The sequence below is a fragment of the Actinia tenebrosa genome, unplaced genomic scaffold (assembly GCF_029948245.1).
Source record: "Actinia tenebrosa isolate PJP-AT-01 unplaced genomic scaffold, QUT_ActTen_1.0 PGA_scaffold12__29_contigs__length_12842862, whole genome shotgun sequence".
Lineage (NCBI taxonomy): Eukaryota > Metazoa > Cnidaria > Anthozoa > Actiniaria > Actiniidae > Actinia > Actinia tenebrosa.
This window is the reverse complement of record NW_028292572.1, coordinates 2,129,558-2,145,171: the sequence shown is the minus strand read 5'-3', so window position 1 is coordinate 2,145,171 and position 15,614 is coordinate 2,129,558. Positions and strand designations below refer to the sequence as shown.

Sequence of the window (15,614 nt, the reverse complement as noted above, 5' to 3'; positions counted from 1 at the left end):
GCATCCAGTGTACGTATCACCTGACAGGTACATCCAGTGTGCGTATCACCTGACAGGGACATCCAGTGTACGTATCACCTGACAGGGACATCCAGTGTACGTATCACCTGACAGGGACATCCAGTGTACGTATCACCTGACAGGGACATCCAGTGTACGTATCACCTGACAGGGACATTCAGTGTACGTATCACCTGACAGGGACATCCAGTGTGTGTACCCCCTGACAGGTACAGTGCGCGTATCACAGTTTAAACAATTCAAGAGATGTCATCACGAAACACAAATGTCTTTTATTACTTTATTGTATATAATGCCATTATCATCAATTCAACAAAATACCCATTTAACAAGTAATGTCTTCCAAAGCTCCACAAAAACAGCCACCTTGTACTTCATTCATCAGTGCTTTTCGCTTTAGTTTGCAATTCAGATTACAATATTAATCTATTCTTTGTGGAGCTTTGATAGTCGATTACTTAACGACTCTTATAAATATTCAATTCCATGAAACATAATGCAGATATCTTTATATATAAAAAATATTCATTGCTATATAATTGTCCTTTCCCATTTCCATAACTTACTTTACATAAGAGAAGAGTACCTTTATACCTGACTACCTTTACTTAGTTACACGAGGAACAATAGTCAACCTGAACTGTCCAATATTTAAAAGTGTTAAGGAAAAATAATATTAAAATGAAAATATATGAATTTGTTATTATATATTACTCCTTTGTTACAAATATCAAATAAAACTAATATTGCATGGTATATATTACTTTCTATAACCGCTTATTCCTCCGCTCATCTTGTATAATTGACCTATCTATAAGTACTTTATTGTATTTAACTTTACACTTTTGAAGCTTGTCGATAGATAAAAATATATCAAGGCTGAAAATGCTACAATCCCAAAAATTACTAGGTGAAAAAACGAAAGAACTATTGATCCTGTTTTATGCGTTACATGTAAAGCCGGTTTGGTCCTTGCTTACAAGAGGCAACCATTACTCAACACATTCCTGCACCACTCAGTTTACACAATAAACTAAACTAGTTCCAGCCCAACCTTGCATAATTCCTCTTTACTGCTATTTGAGTTCTAGATTTACGTTCACGGCAAACGTGAAACGTCAGTTGACCAGTAAAAAATCCTTTTAAATTACTGAAAAAGAATCGCGCAGTAGTAGAAAAACAAAAGAGTATTTGCGCTTGGTGAGAAGCTTTGTAAAAGGTAAAGTAAAATACAGGAAAACGATGAAAACGTGGTCACCTTTGCCGTTTGCGGGGAGAAAAAAAAGTCAATCTAAAACTCTCTAATAAATCATCTACATTACTTCTAGCTTAACCCACTAACGAAACGCGGAAGAGCTGGGGTATAGATGGAGGAGATTAGGAAAAGATATATTCCTAGTTTACGATGATTCCCAAAAGAATAAAAAAACTGTCATGTTGGATATTATTAGTTTAGTAAGTACCAACCAATTTAAAGGCCGGTTTAGACGGTACGATTTTCGCCTACAACTATCGTATACAACACGCTCGCGCCATCCTACAACTCAAGTCGTAGCGTGTAAACCAAGCCTACAACTCGCCTACGACAGACGCGAGCGTGTTGTATACGATAGTTGTAGGCGAAAATCGTACTGTCTAAACCGGCCTTAAAAGTTAACTTCGTTTTTTTTTTTTCAACTCTAACTTTATGGTTGATACGACGACACAAGAAACGCATCAACTTAGACAACATTTTAAAGATGGAACGCTGCTTGAGGTAAAATAGTATTTGAAAATATATTTATGTTTTAACATCACAAATATGGAAATACCTCATGTAATAGGATAAAAGCTATTTTCTCACTTCGCCTTATTCATGGTGGTATTTCTGTGTGACTTCTCTTTGGCATATAACTTATCATATAGAGTGATATATATAAGAAATAAGAAAAAAAAACCCTTAGTAAGATTACTGATAATCCTTAATAATATATTAATATAGTCTGTAATGAAAAATATAAGATAGCCTTACCCGAGGCCTTGTGGCAGACTACCAGAGCTGCCTTAAATTGATACTGAAGCAGTAATAAGATATGTTAATAGTATTCATTGATACATTTGATAGTATACTGTTAGTATATACAGTTGCGCGCGCCATATGATCGATTACGCAACTAACATAAATAGGTTAGAATCTATTCTAGCCTTAGTACACTCTGACACTAAGGCCCTGGCTAAACGAGGAGACATGTTTTCAGAAACATGCTTCCTTCATCGGTTTGCGCATGCGCATTTTCAAATGAACCTTGAACTTTAGATAGAACGAGCGTTGCTAAGTAACGAACTTTTAGAATGTTGACTTTTGCAGGTAAACTTGGAAACATCGGAGGAACATGCGCGCGCACGGTAAACATGTTTCTGCAAATGTTTCCTCGTTTAGCCAGGGCCTAAATACACACATATGCACACACACACACAGATGAAATAAAGCACCAATTGCAATAACATTAAACTGAGCCCACCCAATTATAATACTCATAGACTTTAAAGTATTTACATGTCTTATACAAAAAATAAATATCTGTTCGTAACCCATAATAATACCGGAAATGTTTTCCGCCTATTTGATATCTTTGGAGATGGAGTTCAGTATTATATATATACACATATATCTATTTATATTTTTATGTATTTCAAAATAGTAATGTTACCCTTTTTATAATGACTCGTTTGATTTGTTCATCAAGTTTTCAAGTTGCAAGAGTACGTCCAGCACCATCCGACACTTTATCTTGCATCACACCAGAACCCTTTACGTGCGTCGCCGCTTTAACACTCTTGTTTCTCTCTCGATTTCTTAACTTAAGTCTGGTTGCGTTTTCATTCTTCATAGGACTTAAGATTCGTTGTTATGGCTGGCTTTCGTAGGAAGTAACAGCTGTAAGTAGTTGGTAAGAATCCTTTACGTGCGCCGCCGCTTTATCACTCTTGTTTCTCTCTCGGTTTCTTAACTTAAGTCTGATTGCGTCTTCTTTCTTCATAGGACTTAAGATTCGTTGTTATAGTTGCTGGCTGGCTTCCGTAGGAAGTAACAGCTGTAAGTAGTTGGTAAGTCCTACACGAAACCCTTTCCATCGTCTAGTCAATGAAAAAATGTAGAACATTGACAGCAACATTTCCAATACTTAAAGGACTATTGCGCCACAATTACCAGTTTATAAAGTCGATGTTAAAACATAGGATACCCAGTTGTTGTTAGGACAAACCAAAAAATCCCCCATTTCTTAACATCCCTGATAGATTTAGGTTGTTCTGTTGTATTTTGTCCACAGTCTATCCCTCATGTTAACGGAATTCATAAATAAATGTGTTCCCGAACATTTGTAGTCATAGATTTAATATATGTTAATGGACATCACTTTTGGTCGCATCGTGGAGTTTGTGGGCTTGTAGTTTTTCGCGTGTGATTCGATCTTCATCGTCATCATCTTGATTCATTCCCAGGGAAATGAACCCCCATGGCGGGTCGTCCTCAAACAACCGGCTGATTGCAAGTAGGGCACTGGAGACGAGTGCTAGGCCAACAGTAAAGTAAACGAAGGTGATAGCTGTAAAAATGATGACAAATGCTGGGTGATTCTGGTATTCTGAAGGATGAGCTGGAACATAGTCACCGAAGCCAATGGTGCTGAGTGTAATGAAGCCGAAGTAGAGACCTTCGAAGTAAGTCCATCCTTCGTATTCCATGGCAAGGGCAGCTAGTAACAGTACCATTGAGATAACTATAGCAAACACTGCGATAACAGTCTTTGTATGGATTGATTGTGGTTCTCGATTACACACTCGTCTGTCTACAAGGCGAAAGAAATTAGCAATGCCTTCTGTGATTCTCTCTCCGATAGATTTAAGCATTAATCCTGTGATTGGGATACCAAATATGGCGTAGAATATACAAAATACTCGTCCCCATACTGTGGCTGGTGCCATCTTGCCGTATCCTGAGGAAGGAAACAACCGATGTAAGGATAAAGGTACTTATATACCAACATATACCAACTTGTGTACTTCCTAAGAACGCGCGCGCTCATTGGTTAATTGGAGGTGAATATTGTATGATATTCACCTCTGAATCTCGGAATATTGAGTCGGCAACAAAATGGCATCTGCCGGCAATCGTTTTGCTACAATGTCCGATGAGGAAATTGAAAAAATGAAAGTAAATGCCATTCCTATCAATACTAAAAAGGCAACGAAGTATGGCCTAAAAGTTTTGCTAAAAGTTTTGCTAAAAGTTTTGCGTGAATTTGTCACGCAAACTAAAAGTTTCTGTTTGTTTGTTTTTATCAAATTATTGTATATAAAAATAAGTTACTCTGTACACCATGATAACAATCAAGAGAGCATAAATAAGAGAGAGAAACCTTACCCTACTCCCGTGCCTCATCAACTTGCGCACGCGCGCTCCTTTCGTTTCGCTTTTAGTTATGATAAACAGAAAGAGCGTGCGCGCATGTTGACGACGCACAGGAGTGGAGTGAGGCGTAATTTAAACTGCATTCGGTTACTAAAAATAGCCCAACCGGGAAATTACAGGGCGCGCGCATTATTAAGAAGTTTACCTCTCTTATTTATGCTCTCTTGTAACAATACATGGCGTGAGACTGCGTGACATGTCTTCACCATGGTAACAATGCATGGCGTGAGACTGCGTGACATGTTTTCACCATGGTAACAATGCATGGCGTGAGACCGCGTGGCATGTCTATCACCATGGTAACAATGCATGGCGTGAAACTGCGTGGCATGTCTTTACCATGGTAACAATGCATGGCGTGACACTGCGTGACATGTCTATCACCATGGTAACAATACATGGCGTGAGACTGCGTTGCATGCACTAACAAGCCATGTGATCTGAACAAATGACAGAAACCGAGAAATGGAAAGAGCAGCTCAATATTAGTAAAAAGCTTTAGTCCTCAATGTTATGTCGAATGCTATTTTTCCTGTCTCATTTTCTATAAGCTAAAACTTCGCCATTACACTGATTTCAAAGAGCTCTTTCCATCTGTACCGATGTGACTGTGATCGTTCGTCAATACGAATACAAGAACCACTTGCAGACTAACAAGCACATCGACCAACTGCGGTTTCATTTTGTAAAAAGTGACCACTTTAATGATGTCAAGATTTGACCCTCTTTCTTGAAAAAAGCCTTTCTATTGGCTATATTCAAAACCATTTGATCGTTCTAGCAGTCATTACTAGCCAGCCATTCTATATTTTCCCTCTCGTAATAATTCCTGCTAAAATGCTGGTTAAAATATAAAAACCTCAGACAATCTGTTAGCCTTGGAATTGTTGGCTAATGAACACTTATATACAGTTCGGTAAGATCGATTATTACAGCGAGACAATACTTGAATCTTTTAATTACTATTTCATTAAGTGTTTTAATTCGTACTTTCTCATTTTATAGCCATACGTAGTCTTAAAACGAAATAGCGCAGCGCACTGATTCTAAAAATAGCTTAAAGATTCGGACAAACATTGCATTCTGTTTAACCGCTACGAGGATTATACGAACCGATTTTATTATTTTTACTTAAAGTTACAATAATAACCCATGTAAGCTAAGTTCAACTGCGATCGGCTGTGAAAATTATCTGCTGAAAGTAAACTTGTAAGTTTGTTTGTCCGAATTTCGCTTTTGTCTTCGTTTTTATGACGTCGCGGTTGCGCTGCGCTATTGTACGCGCTTGCTGCGAGAAATAAAAACCATCCCATCGTCTCTACTCTTTAGGGTATCAAATTTATATCAAAATTGCTATGTAACTATTAGTATTAATTTGATGCAAATGGGGGGGAGGAGGGCATCAAGGCCTACTCCCATCCATAATCTCAAGTGTACAGTGATTTTTTTCCGAATGAGAAATATGACACCAGGTGAAATAATTCTCAAATTAATTTGATTGTAACACAACAGATAATAAATCAAATGGCAAAATTGCCCGAGGAATGTTTTCATAGACAATTCAAAAAAGGAAATTCGACTTACTCAAGCATTTGAATATACATTTTTTTTCAATCTATATTTTTTACTTCGATAATGAATTTAGAAGGGAACTCCCACACGTTGACGTCTCGAAGGAATCTAAACTGATTCAATCCGTTTGTCATTGTACGTTTTATGTTGGAGTGATTTCAAGTCTCGCAGTGACAAAAATGACATGAAAAAAGCCAGTAAGAAGTAAAGGATAAAATAAACGTGGCAATTTGTATTCAAAGATCGATAGGAAATCCTCAACGAGCGAGAGTTAGATTGGCAGGTGAAAAAAGACATAGCATAGTATCGATAATCTCTGACCAAATGAAAATGGAATTCCTAAGGGGGGAAAAGCTAGCCGAGTCATTCATAGTAAAGCTCAGCAGATGGTATTCGTACTTCCTACGGATTTCATCTATTATGACAATGCTAACCTGATGTTTGACTATGTCTGACAATGCTAACTGCGTCAGTGAAGAATTTCTTATAAAACCACAATATCTTAGATATATTGACGATCGAATGGTATAACGAGCTGGGTTATCGATCGAACTATAGGTGGGTAACTGGAAACCTTTTTGGTATGTTATCGACTTCAACCGTTACTAAATAAAAAAAAAAGTGAAAGCAAAACAAAACTCGCCACTTAAAAATAAAAACAACAACAACAACAAGAACAACAACAAACGAAATCAAAACAAAACAAAACAGACCTAGAAATGAAAATTGTTTTTGAGGTTAGTTATATCAATAAATAGCGTACCATATATTCAGATCTATCTCCAACCGCAAGATCATACATAATCAACTACGTAAATAAGGTCATTTGGTATCTGGCAATCAAAACCATCATATATTTAAAAAATATAGAAAATATTACCAAATAACTGTCCTGATTTCCCTGATCATTACCGAAATCATTTTCTTAATATCAGATGAATTCGAATATTTACCTTCTGTAAAACGAGGTAGCGTCATTACAGGGTTTGTCAGTACAACTAAATTAATACTTCTACGAACCGTTTCCCATTCCCTGATTTCTATCAAGGCTGATAATCAAGCTCTTCTTATGGAAACTCGCTGACAAGATATTTAGGGCAAATCATTTTTAAATAAACAGTAGTTAAGAGCCAAAAAAAGTCAAACACTGCAATACGGTGAGTCTATCGTCTCCTTTATTTTTTCTCTCGATCTTCTCGCCAGTAAAAGTGGTAGTCTTTTACATACATTTTAATCTATCCTAACTACTCTTTTGCTTCTCTATTTCAGCGAATACATATGCTTTTGAATTTTGGCTGCTATTAGTTCCACTAACAATAAAAAACCCTCTTCACGATAACAGCGATTTTGCTTAAGGAATGACTAGAACGAGTTTTGTGTTCTGATTTACTTTTGCGCATCTCATAATTCAAGACAATGGAGACGGTAACATCCGGAGTCCAGGTCGTCAGTACGTCTTCGTTCGTAATGACGATTGTCAGAGTTTTAACGGCAAATATCGCGTCGGATCACGGATGTACATCCCAACGTTTAGCTCTAGACATTATTAATCTGAGAAAACCTTGATTCGATAACTGTATACCGGCGAAAGGTCTAAATTTCTGACCTTCAATACATTGAATAGTCGACGGACATTTCAACAAATGATAGGTTCACAAACTTCCGTTCTATATTTCATTTGCTGAATTTTATTTCATTCACTAAAAAGTATTTTAAAAAACCGTGGGAAATATTTTCTTCCTCCAAGATCAACCGATCACCTTTCAGTAACTGTAGTAATCATTTGGTAATAACGAGAGAAAAACTGCATTGCTTGATTTGAGTTATGTATTCCGTTCATCACTCTCTCTTATGCGAAAACTCACAGCTGTTCCTTGTCATGAACCACGCGCGCGAAAGAAATCATATTTTCATGCGTTATTGAATATTGCGATGATTGGGATAAATGAGTGCTTTACTGATCGCTACACGTTGGTTATCTTTCACTATGGGAATGAATCCTCGAATGAATGAATATTTGAGTACTATAGTTGAAAATCTTACATATACAAATGAATGTATCGATTTGATTTGAAAATGAAATTAAAATAAGTGAAATGAAGTTATAAAAATCTACTTTAAAAATGAGAAAGTAAATCATTGAATAATCTCTTTTTAACTAATATTACTGAATTATTGTGAAGCCAGTAGTACTGGTAGAAAAATATATAAAACAATGAGAAAAGCGAATGACGTCTATGAATCCAAAACGGTCAAATGCACCGGAAAGTAAAGTGGAAATAGCTGCAATAATCTAGCCACGTTTACACTGTTCGCACCGAGAAGCTTCTAAAGTCATTCCACTGCCGGGCAAAATCATGAAAAATACTTTGTTTTTAAGAAATTTGATTTGTCATAAAAAATGGGATAGAATTAACTCAGAATGAAAGCTTGAAATGCCGGAGTCTGTGAGCGTTTTTATAGAGATGATTTGCAGCAGCTACGTTACGTCAGGCGAGTTTTTTAGATGATGTACTGCGCTCAATACAGTTTGATCTAGTGTATATCCATCGGTTACATAAACTTAAGAGTTAAAACTACATCATGATCTTATTATTAACGTATTTAAAAGGTTAAGGATTAATTCCATAAAGTGTTCGTATTTCTTAATCCTAATTCTAACTAGTCTTAGCGTGCGCAAGGTTCCCCGATTTTATTTTGAATTTTACGGGGAAAAAATTTCTCAAAGATTTTCGGTGGTAGTATATGATAAAGTTGAACAATAGATTTTTCCATAATTTTATGTAATTCTATTGTCTTATGCTATATACTCAATTGTACATGTTTGTTGACGGGTAAACAGTGAACATTGTGGTTATTTTTTACAAACTAATTCGAAACTATCCGTGATGTTTTGCCTTTATCATAAAATCCTTCCAAAGATGAGAAAAAGCTAGACCGCATGTGTTGCCGATAATTGCTCAAACCATCAGCTTTTCAAGCCACACATTATTGACAGATTTTTAGAGACGTAATTTTAGCGTATTACACTGATTATGGAGAATGTCAAGTTTTCCTTCTGTTCTTCCTGGCTTATCCCACTTATTCGAAGGCCCTTTTTGCCGTAATAAAGGAGAGCAGTGATACGAATCATTTTATGCTTCGAACCATTGTTTGCTTGTTCATATTTTGTTCAACAAGGAGTTTTTGTATAATGTACATATTATCTTACTGTTCCATGCAGAATAGATGGTTTATGAATATAAACGAGTAGCTTTCAACCTTTCTTAAGTTTTCGTGAACTTCTCCTTTACTTATAGATTGGTTTTGGATGTATCCTTTCATGTTTGAGAGTATTTTTTAATGAAAAAGGCCAAATACAGCAGCAATCCATCAAAGCTTTCAAATTCTAAACAACAGCCCACGCTTCGTGTCAGCCTTGAGTACGTTGAATATTCATAACGAAAGACTTACTACTTGAACAGAAAAACACCGAAAATGTTCAATTTATGCATTTAGAATCTAAAATTGATAAATCTTTGGATAAAGAGAACTTTTTTCAATCTCTTTTGGTATTTATTTTCATGTAGTCAGGTTTGATTTAGCTAATAAATGTAATTTCAAGATGGGCAAGAAATAAGCACAAAAGGAAAGCTGTCAAAATGAAATCTCAATTCATAAAAACTCCGGTTTTTAAAACATGTTTTGGGTTTTTAATGAAATAAAAAGGTTAATATGTAAACCTTAAAGTCAAAATCGGTGATAAACCAAATTATAAAAAAGACAAGCCATAAAATATAATTCTATATTATGCTAAAGAACAATATTTTTCTCTTTGAACTAAATATTTCATACATTCATGATAACATATCCCAAATCTCTATCTTCTTTTTCAGATGTTCAATTCTATGTTTAACCACATTTTTTGCCCGGACCATGAGCATTTTTGGCGGCGAATTTAGAGCGCAAACTTAAAAGGTTCGTTGCTTTGGTAGCGCGCTTCCTTAAAGAACACCTAAAGAATTGGCGGTAAATTCACGGACAGTTCTTGATCATGTTTCTCATAAGCAAAAAAATTATTCAAAATACTCACCTATCGTAGTAACAACAGTCCCTGTGAAAAAAAGCGAGCCCGCAAAACTCCACCGATCGTAATTGACATCGAAATAACCTTCATCAACCGCCTTTGAAATTTCCAGAAACAGATTTGCCATGTCTTTCTCAGATATATTGTATTTTTCTGCCATATTTTGGCGCACCAGTTCAAAGTGATGTTTCTCGCGTCGCTCCTCGCCTGATTCAATGGTTTGAAAGACAGCAGCCCCGAACAGTAGATACACAAAAAACAAAGTCGTTCGTAAGAGTAAGTTTTTAGTCGGGCCTTTTAGAGCCCTAAGGAAATTCAGGAAAAAAACTCCCATGATCCGATGAACGGAGAGTGAGCGGCAGAACTAGTGCGTTCGATGTTTTTGGTGCGGTCTCAACTCGTTTGCTAAAGCTTTATATGCCAGATACAATGTTTTCTACCGGAGGCTAACACTTAGAACAATAGTTGGTTGATAAGCGACTGACGTCATGTGTGCCAATAATGCTAAAGATCGGAATAAGAATGGGCTGATTATTTCATATTGTTCTGGTACATTTGAAATATTCCCGGGATCTTTTGTTGTGATCGCCAACACATAAACATATATAATCGACAGGGACGTTTGACAAGCACCTGGTTTGGTCAGTTGACGAACAGATCCCTCGGATTGTGTGATTTCCCTAAGCCTTGGTATTTTGTACCGTATGACAGTGGGCGCCCGAATGTCCACTTTGAATACTATTCCTTGACTAAAATTTATGTCAAACTTTTCTTTTCTATTGTTATTGCTTTTGCCAAATATGGAGAACTCATTTAAGATCCAGTTGAACATTTCCGCTAGAAAAGGAAATTTATGATCTTCGCTTTCCGCAACCCTTCAAAGCTTGCATATAATAAGGTTTAAAAAACAAAAATGGCAATGAGAACAGTTTAAAAGGTTTTTTATTTTAAAATGATTTACAGATTCGTTAGCCAGGGTCGTCAAAATCCAGTTTATCGAAAAGTGGGAAAAGTAGTGGCAAAAAAAAAAAAAAAAAAGGATACGAAATTTTGAAGCCAAAAACGAACGAATGCACGAACGAGCGAACGCATGAACACTGGAAGCAGATGTTGTCCTGATGTGAAGGAGGGGGTTGACAAGGATAAGAAAAAGCTTTTTTTTAAAAACAATTATGCGGAAACAACATCGTATAAGAAGCAGTTTTATTGAATGGAAAATAACACGTAAAAACTATGACTAGAAATATTATAAATATAAAACATATCTTGGAAAAATACTACAAAAAACTACCAAAAAAAAAAAAAAAAAAAAAAAAAAAATCAATAAGATAAATAAATAATAATGAGAAAAGTGATTTTTTCACCGGATCAATGTGTTGTACTCAAATTTTGTGTTGGATTATTGGAGTGTTTTGAGATACAGCTGACAAACCTAAAATAAAGAGAGAACGAAAATAATTTCAATAATAAAATAAGATCGACCTCATTAGAATGTACCTAGGTGTACATTTATGGTCTCATATATTAGGTTTATTTTCGTTGTCAGAGACACAGTAATCATTCGCCACTCACGTATAGAACAAAATCGTCTTCACAGAGCCATGCCGTCATTAAAATTGTATAGACTGAAATTTGGCTGAAATTAAAGACTGATTTACTATTGGTTTTTTTTTTTGTTTCTCCAGGCGATAAATTGAGCTAGCGAAGATAATCAATTTGAACTGTGAAAAAAGATTTACTGTCTTTGAAGAAACGAATTAAAAAATAAAAAAAATAAAAAAATTGCGAGCGCGGTGAGCGAGACAATATAAAAACGAGCTATATATATATATATGGAAGAAATTTTCCTAAACACTTCCACTTCTGCTTGTCGACTTAGTGCTTTGATTCGGTATTGCCAAAGTTTAAAAGTTCTTAATCCTCCCTTAGAGCATAGTGATAAAAATCATTTTAAAAACATTGGTTGGAAAAAATATTTGAAAACAAATCAGAAAATGTACCCCAAAAAGGTGGTTGTTTTTATTTTACTTGCAAATAATTTTATGTTGTGTTTTTTTTGTTTCCTGCTTTTTAAATTGCTTTTTCTTCTCACAATAACTAAAGCATTTTGTTCATAAACTACGGGAAGTTCGCCGTAAAACAGCTTGCCTAGTTGGTCTTAACACTATGATTCGAAAATTGTCCCAAGAGACCCAAAAATTCTTCCTTTAAAATTTTCAAAATTACGACAACAAAAAGGAGAAAAAAACCTTATTTAGTTTCATTTCGACTATCCTTTCTTAATTAAGAAATAGTTTGTGATCTTATGTTAAGATATATTCATTAATTTTAATCGTCTTCTGTACCCAAAATCAGTGATGAGATGCTTAGCAACTAAAACAAAGAAAGCCAAAGAAAATTTGACAGAGTCTCACGAGTACTAACATTGATAATGATGCATGCGGATGAATAAACATCCAAGTAAACCTATTCCCTCAGGTTAGCATGACTCGTTTGAACTCCTGGAAAGGCGTCTGAGTATATGGATTGATTTTTAGAGATTCGCCAAAGATGAAACCTAGAATATAGGACTAATGACGAGGAATTCAATGGAAACTTCTTGTACCTATTTGATAAGCAGATACATTCCTTTGATTTTTAAAACCACATCGATATTGGAATTTCTTTTTTCACTTCTTATTGATTTTTTTTTTTTTCTATTTTCAAGACGGAGTTGGTCAATTTAGTTAAGACTAAAATGATGTTTAAGAGCAATACTCGATCGACTGCTAACAATTAGATTGGTATTTACTTTAGATAGACTAAATCCCCATTGATTTAAGTCAAGGGAATTATATGTTCTTAAAACAGAATGGTATTGTACGACTCTAGAAAAATGATTATACATTAAATACTATGGAGAAATACTAATAGTGCTTTCATTTGAAGAGACAAAAGGATTCCTTCACTTTCTGTCGAGGCGCGGCGGTTTTCGTACTGATAGCAGCTAGTTAGACCTATCTACAAGTCTGATTGGCCCTGCCCACTATATAGGAAGCCCATTAGTAGTTATTGACTTTTCAAAATGGGAATAATATTTCAATATTAAGAGCCAGGCGAAAGATGGCATGGACGTACCCTGACTACATATAGCCGTAGGACTTTGAACTGATGAATATATCCAAGCTTTTTTTTATGAAATAAATAATAAAATGGTCAACTATGGGGAAAAATCAAATGACAAAGGGCAACTGTAAAGAAATCTCTCGCTTTAACATTGCGGAAACATCTATGCTCACTCATTTATCATTGTTTATCAAGGGTTAAGATTAAATAGACCACATGTGCATTCAGTTAGACAGAGCTGTGTCGCGCCGCGGATCAGATGCGGTATCTAATTGATAATAGTTCCTCATTCCTTGAAATTGGTCAAATATCAGTCGGTCAATCAGGCCACAGGGATCGTTTGAAAACCAAGGAATTTAGTGTAGGCGTTTGTCATTTCCCACCCACTGCCTCCCAACACCAAACAATCCAATCAAAGTACAACAGCCAAAAGCGGCATAGCATTGGTATAGTGTACTGACGCAGTTGAGTACCTTCTTGACTTGAGGAAACTTCACGAGTTGGTATAGAGTAAGCCATTCAATGGTCAACGCGGCTCGCTCATTACTGAGATATATAGATGGCCTTGCGTGTACTTCAATTCCATTCTTATAGTATATATTTTTCTCCTGTGAAATTATTCTATCACACAGTAGTTAATCTGACGTTTTTTAATGAGACGCACAAGCTATTACCAAGAACCTATATCGCTTGGATGTAGATATTTTTCAGTAACAAGCGATTGATAGTACAAGATATGTGACCCTTGTATTCTCAATATTCCTATAGGTATTCAGACTACATTATTATTATTTTTCTGCATTATTTGCCAAATCAGTCCACTTTATTTCTGTTATTGCATTGAGCGCCAGCTGCACTTTGTTCGGCGATTTGTCGGGGGCGTAAGTCTACTCACCGATGTACAAAAGAAAACGCTGAAAAAGAATTAAGAATTGACGGCGTTTACGTTTAATGGTAAAGTTCTCGGAGTAGAATATATACTATATAGTATATAACTTTATCATGACCCAACCTTAAACTCGTCTCAAATGAACGTTTTATTTGGTCCAAAATCGTGTTTCAATGTCTTTTATACCTAATTTTCTTTATTTGTTTTAATCCCATGGATAGAATCGAAAAAACTCAAGTGCCTACCATCATGGATATTGAGACGTTCAGTGGGGGATAGATAAGCTTCTTTTGATTAATAAACTTGAAAATAAACTATCTTTATCCGTGTAATTGCTTAAATATCTTCAACCAAACACTCCTGTTTTCACTGTTTTTTATCTTTTATCTCAACCACGTGTTCATTCATTAAGAAATTTTCTTCTGGACTAGTCGGACTAGCTAGTTATTTATTATTTGATGAAGTCCTCGAAATAATGTCAAAATTATATCCGGAACTCGTCAAAAACAAAATTTGCTCTGTTCCTACGGTTACTATAGAGTCAATTTACCATGGTTATCGTAAAGAAACGACAAAAATTGTTTCCTTATCGTCTTTCGGTTTAATATTTTCAGTCCTAGTAGTGTCAACTTACCTTCGCGTCAATTGATGAATGTGTTAGATTAAATCAACCCCCACTACACAGGAAGAAGAATAAATAAATAAATAAATAACAAAGAAATAGGAACAGAGGGCACGCTTTATGATATTAGCCGAAACCCTTTTTAACTCACATGATTAACAAAACGTTGTGTTACAAAAAAAAAAAAAAAAAAAAAAAAAATACATACATATATATATATACATGATATTTCCATTTCAATTGCCCTGACTTGAATTTTGTGTGTGTCGTCTATGTGTGTTTTGTTAGGTGGCGAAAGGATGGTTTTTTGCCATTATGTATACACTATACTAGATCGTTTTTCAAAATCAAAAGCATTTTAGCTTTTAAGAGCTGGTTGGGGTAAGAGTTAATAACGAATAGCTACTGGGGCTTATTATTGAAGACGGCAAACGTTGTTGAGAAGTGAATTTAATTCTATAAATGACATTAATTTGTAACTTATGGATGGACTCTTTTGAAGGTAACAAACTGTAAACCAGGGATATTATATGTAAAGATACTCGAAGTATCGATGATCTTTACGTGGGATTTTCTTAAACAGTGAGATGATGAACATGGTATACTGACCAGTCAGATGAACATGGTGTATGATCACTGACCAGTCAGATGAACATGGTATACTGACCAGTCAGATGAACATGGTGTATGATCACTGACCAGTCAGATGAACATGGTGGGACCACTGACCAGTCAGATGAACATGGTGGGATCACTGACCAGTCAGATGAACATGATGGGATCACTGACCAGTCAGATGAACATGATGGGATCACTGACCAGTCAGATGAACATGGTGGGATCACTGACCAGTCAGATGAACATGGTGGGACCACTGACCAGTCAG

General features: G+C 35.7%; 1 protein-coding gene across 1 annotated transcript; it reads right to left on the bottom strand.

Annotated features, from left to right (window-relative positions):
- Window positions 1–287: 287 nt before the first annotated feature.
- Window positions 288–10,799, bottom strand: LOC116296347 (potassium channel subfamily K member 9). The gene is made up of 2 exons (XM_031704354.2): window positions 10,119–10,799; window positions 288–3,998 (listed from the first exon to the last, which is right to left on the bottom strand). The coding sequence occupies exons 1-2, from the start codon at window positions 10,444–10,446 to the stop codon at window positions 3,406–3,408; spliced, it is 921 nt and encodes a 306-aa protein (XP_031560214.1). The 5' UTR covers window positions 10,447–10,799; the 3' UTR covers window positions 288–3,405.
- Window positions 10,800–15,614: the final 4,815 nt, after the last annotated feature.

What these genes read in the sequence shown, in the direction of transcription:
- LOC116296347 (XM_031704354.2), bottom strand. Translation starts at nt 10,446, where the DNA reads ATGGGAGTTTTTTTCCTGAATTTCCTTAGGGCTCTAAAAGGCCCGACT. An exon ending in GACTGTTGTTACTACGATAG is followed by an intron (nt 3,999 to 10,118) that starts GTGAGTATTTTG and finishes TTCCTTCCTCAG; the next exon opens with GATACGGCAAGATGGCACCA.